The sequence below is a fragment of the Atractosteus spatula genome, chromosome 2 (genome assembly GCF_055471065.1).
Source record: "Atractosteus spatula isolate fAtrSpa1 chromosome 2, fAtrSpa1.hap1, whole genome shotgun sequence".
Taxonomy (NCBI): Eukaryota; Metazoa; Chordata; class Actinopteri; order Semionotiformes; family Lepisosteidae; genus Atractosteus; species Atractosteus spatula.
This window is the reverse complement of record NC_142707.1, coordinates 5,048,222-5,063,106: the sequence shown is the minus strand read 5'-3', so window position 1 is coordinate 5,063,106 and position 14,885 is coordinate 5,048,222. Positions and strand designations below refer to the sequence as shown.

The 14,885-nt window shown below is 41.1% G+C and overlaps 1 protein-coding gene across 1 annotated transcript in view; it reads left to right on the top strand.

Annotated features, from left to right (window-relative positions):
• Positions 1-14,885, top strand: part of LOC148839044 (bone morphogenetic protein 1-like) — a 77,313-nt gene that overhangs the window by 25,492 nt on the left and 36,936 nt on the right. Inside the window, exon 2 of the mRNA XM_088908829.1 lies at positions 11,563-11,673. Coding sequence (XP_088764955.1) covers positions 11,563-11,673 — 111 coding nt within the window. The remainder of the gene's footprint in view (positions 1-11,562; positions 11,674-14,885) is intronic.

The window sequence follows — 14,885 nt, the reverse complement described above, 5'->3', positions numbered from 1 at the left end:
GTGTAAGGTGGAATGAGAAGTCATAGGAGAACTCTATCTCCCATAACACTGTAACACAGCAGCATCTGATCTGCACAGTTAGTAAAGGATGCTCTAATACATAACCTGTTTGTAGGAACTGTTTTGAATAACTTAATAGGGGCCCCGTTAACTAGAACCAAATTCTGAAATGTCTGTTTTTTTTTGTCAAGACCAGGGGCTGTTCTAGTATATACTATTAACATACTTTAGTCTTGCCTATACCTATACATCAATTATAAGCTAATTCTTCTGCTGAAGCTCACTTTAATGAAGCAGGGTTATGTGCAAGGCTGGTGTACCACCATGGACCATCGTGTTCTTGGGCAGCTCAAGCAAGTGGCTGGTTGCTGCTCGGGTGGAGTTTCTCCTTGTTGATCAAACGGTTGTCTTGACGTTGGAGATCGTGCCCCTTACCAGCTCTGTAGTTCTACTGGGCTTTGATGCTCGAGTGAGGGACTGCGGAAGTACCTGGAGAGATTTGATCAGAGCAGCTTTCTCCATCTGATCCTGAGCAATGTCGTGTTTTTGGACTTCTAAGCTAATCATAGATTGTCCATAGAGAATGTCATGTTTAAACAAAAGGCTGCCCATAGGTGTACTTCAACATGTTGGGCCAAAGGTTGATGTTTGGTTTCACAGTGGTATCATCAGTATGTGTTTGTATGGTCGTATGTTCTGGACACTCAGGTGAAGAGAGGGGCAGGGCTGTCAACTGAACACCACTTGGCAATGTGTTGGAATTGACACATGGGTATATCAGTGTTGTCCATTTGGGAATGGCTGTTAGATGGCTCCGTCTGGAAAGATTTCAGCACCTTAAAAAAAACATCTCCTATTCCAGGTGAAGTTTTAGAGATTGAGTCAGAGTGGTTTGTGTTCAGACCCTCAGGTTTTTGGCAGCTGTGGAAATCTGTTGCCTGATGGCAACCCTAGGACACTATAGTGGACACCGGTGATAAGGACACCTGTCAAATTAAAGAGGAAAGCAATTTTGAGCAATACTCACAAATTTGTCTACTTATTTGAGACGGATCAGCTGGCCAAGCCTGCTGTGATGATAAGACTTCTGGATTCAGGATAAATATGTACAGACTACAGATTCAGTCTTGACTGTAGGAGAGTACAGAGACCTAGAGAAGGCAAATTCTTTCAGGGGTCTTGTGGGAGGTGCTGCAGGACTATGGGTTTCCAGCACTGCTTCTGTTTGCTGTCTGGTTCTTCTTTCTTTTTTTTTTTTTGGAGTGAGAACTGAATGGCATTGTTGAGTTTATTCAAGGTGAGCTTTGAACTCCTCTCTGGGGCATCTCCTGTCCTTGTTCCTGTTAGTGATTTTCAAGAACAGGATGCCAAGGTGCAGATGAGGCCTGGAAAATATCCAGTGTGATACTTGGTGGATTTGAGTTAGCGTCTCTGCTGTTTGCAGATGATGATGTGCTTCTTCCTTTGTCCTGACTGTGAACTCTAGCACACATTCCAACATTACATGTGAAGCAACTGGGATGGAAATAATTACTTTCTACTCTGCTGGGTGTGTCTAATCTAATCTGTCAGGGCTGTCTCCAGAAAATAGCAGGGGATTGCTTTCTCCGGGAGATGGGCGAGCACCTGCCATGGCTAGAGAAGTTGGAGTACCTCAGGATATTCTTCATGAGCCGTGCGTAATAGGAGTTGGGAGATCAGTCAGCGGGTTGGTGTGGTGCCTGCACTGTTCCAGGCAGTGTGCTGATCTGTCAGTGGTGCAGCAGGAGCTGAGATGTTCTCAGATGAAGCTCCGGGTTTGCAAGTTGATCTCTGTCCTCATCCTCGCCCATGAACGGTTGAAAAAAAGGTCCTGAATTTTAGGGAAATGCCTGAAAGGATAAAACTGAAAGCGCAAGCAGTGAAAGTAAGCTTGCTGGGCTTACTTACTATGACAGAATAAGGAGATCAGCTATCCAAAAGGGCCTCAGAGGACAGGGGCTATTCCTACAGGGATTGAAAGGGGGCTAGCTAAGGTGGTTTGGGCACCTGATATAGATAACCTTTGGAAGACTTCCATTGGAGCCATATGGGACATGGCCCACTGGCTGGACACCTCGAGGCTGGCCCCGAGCACATTTCCAGGGCAATATCCTCCATTTGGCTTGGGAACTGATGGGAATCCTCCAGGAGGGCCTGGAATCTGTCACGGGGAAAGCTCTCCGACTTGCTGGCATGGCTAGGAAATTGGACTGATGAAGAATGGGTGGATGGATGGATAACTTGCTTGATTTTTTTATTAGCAAGCTTTTCAAGTAAGACAAATCAGAATAAGAAAGCGGCATCGCAAAAGGTCATAAAGTGTTTTTACTGATTATTTCACTAGAGTTTTATTTATATGTTAGAAACAGAAAAACCCATCCTAAATTAGAAGAAGTTTAATTTAAAAAAATCATTAAAGTTTGCAGAAAGGCATCTGGAGGTCTGCTCCTGCTTTCAAGGCTTGTAGAGCCAGCCATGAATCTTACTGTTCTGATATCACAACCTACGCTAATATCAGATGTAAAGTTCGTTTTTGCCTTTTATTTGATGAACAGAAATGAGATGGGAAATGCTGTTTGTATGCTAAGTGCCATAATCTGAAATCCTTCTGTTACTTTCCATGAGCTCTGGAGCGTACATGAACATGCAATGTGGCGACACAGCAGGGATACAGCCCTGAAAAAGCTTCAGCTTCTGTCATTAGAATACACACCTTCTTACTGTGTGTCTATGCATTCTCTTGGCTGTTTTATGACAGTGAAAGATCTTGAAATGTGTGCAGATTTGTTATTCATGGCTGTGTTATGGGAGATGAGATAAGTGAACTTTCTGGTTTTTCATGCCTGTGAATATGGCCTGCCTCTTCTTGTGTTTGAGCTTTACACCTTTCTTATTGCTTTCATTAGTTCCTAATCTGTTTTCAGTGCTGAGAGGTGCCCTCCACCTTTGTACAGCATTCTTTCACTAAGACTTTTTAGTGTTGGGAGGAGAATCATGCATCAAAATAGTCTTGTTTACCTTATGTTTGAATTTAATTTGAGAGAAAACCAACTGCTTTTTAACCACAGAAAGTTTTTAGAATTTGAACTGAAGTCTTGTTGATTCCTTGCTAAAAGGAAGAGTTTGTTTGTTATGGTGCATTCAGAGGCAATATCCTATCTTTTTCACTTTGTTTTACATGTCAACTTTGTTTATTATTTCAATATCTAGTCAGTAACCACTTCTGAAAAAAAACATTTTCTAAATACTGTATATGCCAAAAACATATCTGCAGGAAGAAGGACAGGATATGTATCTAAATTCCTCTGCTTTTGATTTCTGTATAGGCTTAAAGTAGTTGCATAAAAGAGAAGCTGAGATAGTGCTAAGCTATAATTACAGTGATATACAGTATTACCAAACCGAAAGGCAAAAAAGAAAGGTGATCATCGCAGACGTGCACTGAAAGAAAGTCTTTGAAAATTCACAAAAAAAACACTGAATAACTGAGATTTTCATGTCTTTTGGGGAATTAGTAAAGTCATTACCTGGATATTACCCATCAGATTCCAATTTACCACATGTGATGAGCTACTTAAATCACTGAACTGTAATTAAAGTTTCATTACCTTCAATTAGAGGCAGAACATCCAAAAATAAACTGTGAAGAACTAAGCTTTAATAAGGACATGACCTTCTCACACTCTAGAAATGGGGTGTTCATACCTGAATGCTCTTTATAATGACACTATAAGCACAAAACCACCTAAATACATCTCCTTAGAGTGGGTGATACCTTGTGAGAGAACGTTTCATTAAATGACACATGAAGTCATACACTTGGCATTGATGTGCGTCTTTTGAGAGCATCTACTATATAGTATGTTAGACGTACTGGGTTTTCAATGACAATTAAATCCTCCTTAATACAGGATGTAATATATTTCTCAGCAGGGCCAATATGATGTTCCTGAACCCAAACAAAAGTGTGTTAGACCAAATGTGCTTGACAAAAAGCATTAAAGATGATCCATGACAGAGGATGGAGGCCAAGTTTTTTCTCTGTCCAAATTGATGTGGTTTTTGGATCAGACATTTTTTTATCTGTCCACAGTAAAGGGTTTTTTAGCATCTTTAATCTCACAAAATCTTCTGAACACAGTGGAGCATACAGTGGGGAAAATTGACCTCTGTGCAGTGTTCAGATCCTTTTTGTTTGTTTTTTTTCTTTGTTAAAGACAAGCCTGCACTGCTAAGTGCTGCAAAATGCTCATTTATTTATTTTTCGTGGATTTTGGGATGTTTTGTTCGTCCAGGAAAGTATGGAAAGCTTTGCAGGGCTGAAAGAGCTTTGTTAACAAAAGTGTTGGGAATCTTTTTGGCCTTTGCGAGGATGCCTCTAATGGATTAAATCTGATGTCTCCCTCTAAAGCTACATCAGCTTCTTTCCGAAATTATCTTGCCTCCATTTCAATCAAAAGTTTCAGAAGCCCCAAAACGCCCATTTTGCAGACTTGCATCTAAGAACTTCCTTCCCCTTTTTCAGCCAAGACTAATTCCATTAGCAGTTTAAAAACATTGGGTGTTTCTCCTGTAATTATCCATTAAATCTACCATCAAGCAACATTAATTTTGGAAAAACAAGTAGGAAACAATTTGGATTCACCTTTTTCTGGGCGCCGAGTGTGAATAGAATTAATCTAAGTATGGAGAACTCTGGAGGCCATTTAGATGCCTGGAGTAGCTGGTGTATTTAGGATAAATTGACAAATGCAAGCTGCAGTCAGAAGCAATGTTCTCAGCCATTTGTGAAGCGCTCGGACAGTACTGCCAATAACGAGCTACTTGTGGGAATGTCTTGCCTCCCATAGCTGGCACTGCAATGCTAATACTACAGGATAGCGCACTTCCTCACATTTTACACCTCTTTCCCACTTGGGTCTCTTGAAGCGGTACCGAGTGAGTGCGGGTTGGTACTTTAACTGCATCAGCATGCGTAGTCTGCAAAGAAACAGGTACAGGTTTATTCCACTCTGAAAGGAAAAGAAAAGACTCACAACATTTTGGCTGTGGAGCCTTCTTCATTTGACACCTGAAGAAGGCTCCACAGCTGAAATGTTATATCTCTTCTTTTCCTTTTTGCATGGAATAAACCTTTACCTGTTCCTGAGTCAGTGCAGTCTACTTGAGGTGTCAAGGAGAAATGCCATCTCACCTGCTCCTTTCTCCAGATTTGCAACACACTTGGCCTCTGGTTCCCGAATTAATGGGATAGGAAGCTTGACACCAGAATATGAATTTGAATTATTCACACCTGTTAACTAATACATTGCACTGCTGTATGTCGGGGTGCATCACTGTGAATTGGACACTGGAAACTGTTCAATGTTAAATTATGTCCATTTTCTCCATGACTCTCCATCAGCTCCTGCATAATTCTCTGTGGCCTGAGATGATGATGATTTCTTATTTTAGTAGTTACGTTTTGTCTATGGCTGCCTTTAGACCAAGGGATATAACTGCTGTTCTGTGGCACTGTAGGATCGCAGTTATACCGATATGTGAGATCTCTTAATGGCTGATAGAAATATGTTTACTTAATTATAGCAACATTACCCTTTTACTTGATGCTTAGGTTGGAGTCCCTCTTTGTGGTACAGTAATTAATTGAATGCAGATTTTCTAGTCTATACTTGTCCATTTCATGGCCATTGTTTGGGTAAAGACTGGAAAAGAAGCAGGGTTTGCTGAAATATTTTTCTTTTCTTTGTTTAACCCAGCTCAAAGCAGATGAGGTCTTGAAATAATTGTTGCCATCTGAATGTACTAAATATCAGTAGCATTCCTGACTTTCTGCAATATTTAAATCCACCATGGCCAAAACGTTTTTTTTTGTTTCAGTGTTGTCTGTTTCTGATTTGGTTACTTTCTAAACATTGACTTTCTGGAGGGTGATATGAAGTGATTTATAGATGTAAAGATGTCATTCCAGAGGCCCTTCTGAAAGGCCATTTCCTTTTTTCTGTCACTTGCAAAATTCCATATTTGTAATCCGTTTGCATTTCTCCAATTTAGTGCCCTGGTTTTGACTCTTATCCACTGTTGGATAAAAGCAAAATCCCAGAATGTGTGTATATATATATATTGGTTTGTGTGCATACTCAAGTTGTAAGGGGTGGGGGAACAGGTATTTGTTTCAGACATTTCCTACCACTGCAAGTGTTAGCCCCTGAAAAAAGTCCCAGCACCCTGTAGAAGAAGCATGATTTGTTTACGAGATTGCTGGTAATGGATATGAATGAAGCATAAGATGGTTGTATATCACTCTGTGGGTGAGGGCTCTCATTGGTGTGAGGCCCACTGACTCTCAGTGGTCAGTAAAAATCGCAGGGCGTTTTTTTTTAAAGATTAGGGTTGTAACCCTGGTTTCCATGGCCAAATTTCCCATTGGCCTTTACCAATCATGGCCTCCTAATAATCCCATCTATAACCTGGGTTCGTCACCCTGTTCTCACTGATAGCTGGTGTGTGGGGAAGCGTACTGGCGCACTATGGCTGCAGTTGCATCATCCAGGTGGGGGCTGTACATTGGTGGTGGTGGAGGGGAGTCTCCTTTACCTGTAAAACGCTTTGAGTGGAGTGTCCAGGATAGTGCTACATAAGTGTAAAGAATCATGTAGATTCCACCAAGCTGTAAGATGTATATAAGCGTAAGGATGATGATTATTATTGTTGTTACACACAGGTTTCACTTGTGCTGTCAGAACTGGGAAGTGAAAAGGTGCAGCTGTCTGTGTGAAGGTGCTGTGTTGGTAGACGAGCAGTGAGGAAGGTGATGACAGAATTCTGTGAGGAGAGAGGGATCTGGAAGAGGTGAGCAGTGTGGGGGCAGAGTGGAGGTGAAGGCATATAGGGCTAAGTACTGTACATACTTCTGCAGACAGCAAGGGCTTTAGATTCGATGTCAGGGACCTTTGGTACACCTGAAAAGTTCTGGTAAAATACTCCATTTTATGCATGCATACAGTGTAAGTTGCTTTGGATAAAAGCACAAGTCAATTAGTAATATTAGAAATTAATAAGAGCGCATTTCGGGATTGCTTCAGCGATGTTGCAGTTTCTAGCATGTCAGGAGTCGTACTGTATGTCAGGTGTTTAAGTAAGGTGATGTTTTTTGTAACCCACATTCTGAAAGTGCAATTTAATTTAATTAAAGTCTGGATTCCTGGGTCACAATGGAAATAAGCAATTCATTTCTGTTTTTATCACCCTTTTGATCTTTTACAAGCTTAGGCTATGCAAATCTAAATGTTAAATGTATTGTAATTAGGTTTGATGTGAAAGTTCGGGGGTCCATACAGCACAGTAGACAGTAATATCAGGCAGTGTGTTTTTTCCCCATACACTACGAGTTGTTCTATACCTTTTCAATGATCAATGCACTGCTTATACCAGTTTATTTTTGCTGTATGCTTTCCAACCATCTGTCTCGAGAAGCATTTTTGGAGGAGTTACCATGGGAAACAAGATCAAACTTACACCATCACCCTAATTTTGTCTAAAGGTGTGGGTTAAATGCGAGGGTGGGACACTGCTGGTGTACCCTTGGACAAGGTAGTGTGCTCAGATTGTTTCAGTAAGAATGTCTAACTCTATGAATGGATACAAATTTAAGTGTCTTTGGTAGAATTAATACATATTTTTATCTTTGTTCTGTTTGCTCTGGCATTGCTTTGTTTATAGAGAAATGAACACCCTGAAATGTATTAAACCTTAACAAAATAACCAAAATGTGTGCAATAGAAAACAAGAGCTGACACACAAACGTCAAAAAGAAGGTAACTAGGACAGACTGTGCAGATAATGGTTTTTTTTAGCAGCAGTGGCGCCACCTTCTGGTCTCACAAGATCTCAGCCATTGCAAGCAAGGCAGGATGTGGTCAGTATTGGGGATTGGGGACCTCCATAGAAATGATCCAGGTTGCTGCTGCAATTTTTGTTGTGGACCAGTAGGTGGTGCTTTTCCCTCTAGGCCAGAATTTCCAAATACATATTCCAGTAAGGAGACTGGGACACTGTCTCCCCTCCCTTGAATGAAATACTAAACCAATAAGATAAGATAACTTTATTAGTCATATACAATTTCTTGCATTAGGAATGTGTCTTTTCGCATACCCCAGCTTGCTCTCCATGAGACACACAGGCACACAGATGGGGAGAGAGAAGCCAGAGGTTAGAGTGCAGGATCAGCCATTGTACGGCGCCCCTGGAGCAGTTGGGGTTAAGGGCCTTGCTCAGGGGCCCAACGGAGTAGGATTCCTCTGCTGGCCATGGGATTTGAACCAGCAACCTTCCAGCCACAGGCGCAGATCCTTAGCAACAGAGCCACCGCTCCGCCCTTGCCAATGGTGGTTGTTAATAAGAGCAAGGATGATAAACTTTGTTTCTAGGATTAATGCCTGTCAGTACTTGTACAGTCTAGCCTGCCTAATGTTCCCCCTTAGTCCAACTGATAAAATAGTTCTCATTCAAAACACAGAGTGGCTACAGCGAGTCACCCAGGTGTGGGCTGGATTGCACATTTACTCTAATGCAAAAGGCAGGCACTTTGGGATCTTTTGAGGTGAAAAGCGCTATATAAATGCAAGGAGTTATTCTGGTAACTTTATTTTTGGAGAGTGGTTTTGCGTTGTGACGTTAAGGGTGTCTATTCTGCGTTTTTACCCTTTGATCATGAGAGAAGCACAAATCACTGTGCATTTCTCACACTGCCCTATATAAACTTGAAGCCAGCACTCACATTTTCAGAGCAGTCCAAAAATGTTGTGAAGTGATATGCCTCTGTGAACGAGCATGGACACTGTGATTTGTTATGCTATGGATGGTTGATAGCATCAGGATAAGTGGTTCACTTTGTTAATTTCCAAATTGTTATTCTGCAAAACTACTCCTTTACAATTCATGTTTTGGTGTCAATCTCCAGCATCATTACAAACATATGTTTTTACCACTCAAGTCTGGAAAGATTTCAGAGGTACAGTACACACAGATGTATGGTATTGGAATTAATGTTGGTGACTGAGTTCTATCTTATTGTCCTTTATCCAAAAATAAATAACTTTACATACATCCATCTGTTATTAATAAGCTACATATCCTGGTTATCATTGCAGAACGCCATAGCCTATCCTGAAAGCACATGATGCAAGATGGGACTTACCGCATATTACTCTTGTCCGTCATAGTGTTACAGAAGAGAAGACCATTTAGAACAACCAGTCAACCCTAACAATTATTCTTGGTGAGATAGGAGGGAACTGGACTGAACATACAAACTCCATACAGACAGACACTTGAGTAAGGAGTTGAACCCTGGTCTTTGGAGCTGTGGTGCAGCAATGCCAGCCTAAATGTCACCATGCCGACCCTAATCAACAAATGGAACAACAGTTTTGAAACAAACATTTATGCACAAAAGCCAGAATGTTCTTAAATGTAAATGCATTATTACTGGAGTCTTCGGTATGGATATCTAGCTTGTGCATTTCTAAAGTGTCATTGCAACCCCTATACTAAAATGTTGCTGCCACTTGCACACACACACACACACACGCACGCACGCACGCACGCACGCACGCACACACACTAAGTCACTCATCAACTGCAAAATTAAGACAAAAGCAAATCGCAGCTAATTTGTGTGCTGGCTCACGTAAAATGCTTGTTAAAATGTTGTCAATGTAACAGTATGCACATGGAGCAAATGTCCTCTTACTTCTGCAAGCCGGCAGTATCTTGGCATGCGGGGAGCAGGAAAGCAGCATCGACAGTCCTCTGAGTGGACATTTCTTTTTTCTAGAAGCACACTGCCATAGCAACTCTTAAGTCACATTGTTCTTTACAGCCAAGTGCTGATTAGATTCTCCCCAGCAAAGAACGAAACAAAACGTGTACAAGACGCTTAAAAGTTAAAATGATGACCATTGAACAGATCTTAAAATCAAAACACACAAGGTGGAGCGTGGAAATTAATTGAAATTTCTATTGGCTGAAGCAATTATGTGCTGTGCTGAAAACCCTTTGCTATAGGATTAAATCTGACTAAATGACAGACACAAATGGCACTCAAGCAGAAAAAACACTCTAGGAATTTACTTACTTATTACAAGGAAAAGTGGTGCATCTTCCTTCTTAAATGAAAGCCGAAACAGTAATTGACTGGTCACAGTCTGGTGAATGCAGTGTCCAGACAGGCTCAGTGTGGGAGGGAAATTATAAACTTGTCATTGACTGGCTTTTGTGCTCAGGCTTTTCCTATCAAACAAGTTCTTGGCTACTTGCATGTCTCTATTTGATATTATAGTCTGTGCTCAACAGCCTCTTGCATTGAGTTCTAAGGTTCCAGGGTGTAACAAGCCATACAACTTCCATCTCAGTACACCTGAACCAGTTTGCAGTCATACTGGGTTAATAGCTTGAAGCATTCTCCTCTTTTTGCACACTCTGCCTTATCTTTTCCAAAAAAATTGCTTTTTCTCAGCCAATGTAACCTACCACAAGCCATTAAAACAAGGATGTCTTCATCAAAATAGTATTGTATCACTCCTAAAACTCTCCTCAGTAAGCAAGTTACTCACTTGCAAGGCTTTGAAATATTTGGTTCCGTCATACATTTCTGAATTCCTCCATGTGCACACTCCTTCCTGTAGGATTGCCCATTGTACTTGGAATTAAATGCCACATTACTGATGACCATGACTTTTCTGTAGATGCTCCATTTTTATGCTTTCCTGTGACCCTTTGAGAGACAGATTGACTAGTTTTAAATCTAAACTTAATACTCACTCAATAGGCAATGATAAACTCTTACTATACTGGCCTATGCTTGAATGTCTTACAGTTTGTATTTTTATTTTTATGGATTTTTTTTCATTATGTATAGTGTGCTTGGGTTTGGAAAGGTGCTGTATAAATAGAAATGATCATTTTTATCATGTGCTTTACTTTTTTGCTGCTTGGTATTGTTTTGCAGAGTAGCCAGTTACAAATGTGTTAATTCCCTGTTGATTTCTCTGTTACTTTAACTTCTTCAAACTGTGATCTTGATTTTTTTTTCCTGCAGACCCGCTTAAGTTATTTTTTGCAGACACTCTGTCTTGCCCAGTGAGATATTTTAAAAACATGATTCATTCAGACGTAATTCATTTGAGCATATGTATCCCAATTAAATTGTGCTTTAACTCGCATCTTTAAAATATAACAATCAACGGCATAAATTTTGTTGCAAGCTGCAGACTCTAATGTGAAAGCCAGAACCAGATGCTGAATGTTTCGTGTTTGTTGCCAAATGTTGAGTAAACATCCACAGATAGATGCTTTTCTGATTTGCTTGAGCAACTTATAAAATGTGTGGTGGATCGACTTGCTATGCAGTGGGAGTCTCATCTCTTCCACTTTTGCCCCATACAGGGGGATTCACTTTGGTGTGTGAGAATTGTTTTGGTGCCAGACTGAACCCATTTGGCTGGATACACTCATTGGTTTTCTTCTTGCTCTGTGCAGCTGCCTTTCTGGGAGACATAGCCCTCGATGAGGAAGACCTCCGCATGTTCAAGGTGGACCGGATTGTGGACATGACTCGCCACACCATCACAAAAGTAAATGACACCACAGGTGAGTCTTGTCAGTTAGTCGTGTCAGCTGTGGCTGCCTGGATACCACCTGTCTTCAACATGTCCTCTTGTCCTGACAAAATTACCACAGGGGAAACGCCTGAGTCAGCTGTCAAAAGATTTGTGTTCTGTGTTGACAGTTCTCATTGATCCCTATTAGTATTTCTGCTTCTTGTTTGCTTTGCTATTCCAGTGCAAACAGAGCAATGCAAAGACTTCCGGAGCCTGAGGAAGAAGGGAGGAGAGGATCTCGGTATAATGTTTGGTCTAATGGGTTTCACAGCACTGTGTGACATGTTTGTGTCTCTACAACACTGACGGTAGATTAGCAAAAAAGAAAGGTTTTCAGACACTTTCTGAAAAAGAGATGGTATTTGAACGACACTGTAGATGGATAATAATAATAACTTACACTTTAATATGCTTTTTCTGGACACTTCACCCAAGCGCTTTACACAGGTAATGAAGACTCCCCTCCACCACCACTACCAATGTGCAGCCCCACCTGGATGATGCAGTAGCACCTGGTTGTTTGGATGTTTTCCCTGTCAGTATCGAACTGTTGGTGGGTTCTCTTTCATGGAGAACCCCCATCAGAATGGAATTAATAAATAATACAAGAGGTAATAACTAAAAGCATGGAATAAAAGGAGCTGATTTGACTACTTGTTCAATGGGTATGCCTTATGATTGCTAATACTGTACTTCCAAGGGATATGTTGGATTGTGGTGGTGTGCTGTCTCAGAGATGTTCTAAGATTTGTTGACAGCAAGTCTGAGGGGAAAGATTTAAAAAATGTTCAGCAGTTTTATCCACACATCAGAGTTCCTTACCTTGTTTTGTACCCTGGTACTATGTGGCTGCTTTCCCTCCCCATTGGAGTCTGCCCACCACCCCCTACTTGTTGCTTGTCAGTGCTTCCCACTCAAGCAGGCTGCTGCAAATGGGTTGTTTCTGGCCTGTGTCCACTTGGCTCTGAATTTGTGTGAAGTGTATCAAGTTAAATTGATCACATTGATTTAAATGCTCAAACTGATGCTTTAATGCAGCAGTGAGCCCTTCCCAGATTTATTATCTTGAGATTCTCTGATGTTACAAAGAATATTCTAAGTGTTCGTAAGTTCTGTAAGCTACATTCAAGTGCTAAAGATTAATTTGACTCAAATCAATTGGGTATTTTGTTAGACCGCTGTTAGAAATGATTCTTAGGTTAGTGAAATTTCAGGCGTCCTGCTCCTGTATTCACCTTGTAACCACTATCTTATAAAATCAAATTCTGATTCATACTGTACACCATATCCCCGGATCACATAACTGTTCCTAATGCACACCATTAGAATTGACTGAGGAGGGTTAAATACCTTCTGTCTCTGCCACACGAATTAAGCCTGTTCTTCTGGAATTGAGCAGCCTGTTCTCCTCTATGGCACTGTGACAGTATTCTGCGTTGAAAAGTAAGTATGTAAGTCAAATGACATTTTGGTCACGGAGTCTTCTGATCCTAAAGAAGACTTGAAAGTCAGAAACATCATATTTTATTCTTTATTTTTCATTGTGGAATTCACTTCTTCTTGCTCCTCTCTAAAGCCTGACATGAAAACTATAGGAAATTGATCCACAGACTAAGTCAGATGCTGCGAAGTGCTTCTGCTGCAATCAGCTCTGCCTCACTAACACTGAAACATATAGTTTGGTCCTCCAGGCTCTGTAGCTCTTGTGACTGTATCTCTGCAGTGCTGAGTGGACAAAGTCTGTCAAAGCACAGTTGAGCTGGTAATTATAATGCAGGTACTCCTGTCTGAGTTTGGCCCGTGACTGCTGCCCTACTCCAGCGGTGCAGGGGGGGTTACAGGAAGCACATGGCTTTTCGGAAACCTGCCAGCTTTTCCTCTTTCAAGGCTGGTGTCACCCTAGCTCCGTTTATCTGAGCTGAAGTGCAGGGCTGCACACTCGCAGGGCCAGTAGCAGTGCTGTTTTGTCTACCTCTTGTATCAGTTTTGATTAAGCTCTTTCCTCTGCAGCTAATGGCTGTGTCAGCCTCACCCCAAAACACCCCCCAAAAAAGACACTGCAATATCGCTAGGGAATTTGAGTCCCCTGGGACAGAGGTATTTTTTTGTTTCCACCTCTGTTTTGTGTTATTTAAGGAAATACTGAGCATGTTGCCTTATCTTGATTGATCGTGGCTTGGCTGTGGTTTCTGAGAAGGATGTTGTGTTTTGGCAGTTAGTTCACAAAGTAGCACAGTTACAAACTCTTCATTGTCCTTTTGTTTTTTAAAAATCCTTCCATCCATTTTCTGACTTCTTCATCCAATTCAGGGTCTCAGCAAGCAACGGGTGCAAGGCTACACCTTGGACAAGGTGCCAGTCCATCACAGGGCACAGACACAAACAGACACCCACACACTCACACCAGGGTCAGTTTTCCCAGAAGCCAGTTAACTCACCACTATGTTTATGTACTGGAAACCAGAGCACCCAGACCAAACCCATGCAAATGCAGGGAGAACATACAAACTCCACACAGATAGCACCCCCAGTCTGGAATTGAACCCAGGGCCCCAGCGCTGCAAGGCAGCAATGCTAAATACTGCACTATAATGCTGCCCAGAATTCTAAATCATTGCATTTAAATGCTTGAAAGAATTTAAATACTTAGTCAAATATAATAATAAAGCACATATTATCATTTATGGTTATTTTTTTGTTTACACTGTTTCAGGCAGTGGTACTGGTTGTTATCCAAAGTGAATGAATGTTTACTCGTTTATTGAACACAGTCATGTCACGGATAAATATGTTTCATTCACAGTGGTGTTAATGGAAAAGTCACGCTCTTGGAATACATGTTTACTGGGCATTTACATCACATTGTAAATATGAACCTGAAGCTGAAAACTCAGTAGTGGGAAGTATTACAACCAACAGAAATGAATAAATATGGACAGTAACTGGAGGTGAAGCCAGAAATATGCTTGCGATCTTTGGTGCATTGTGTACAGTAAATCGACTTGTGCGCTTTCCGCTATTTTGCTGTCTGTCAGAGGACTATAAGGAGGAAACTGAACTGTTGGAGCTGGCCTATCTCCCAGTAAAACCATTATATATAAATAAAGACAAAACAAATAGAGAGCTTTGCCAAATGAAAATGAAGGGCCTTCCCGTAGACATAAAGTGACTCAACAGCAGGCGCAAAAAAAGAGCAGATGC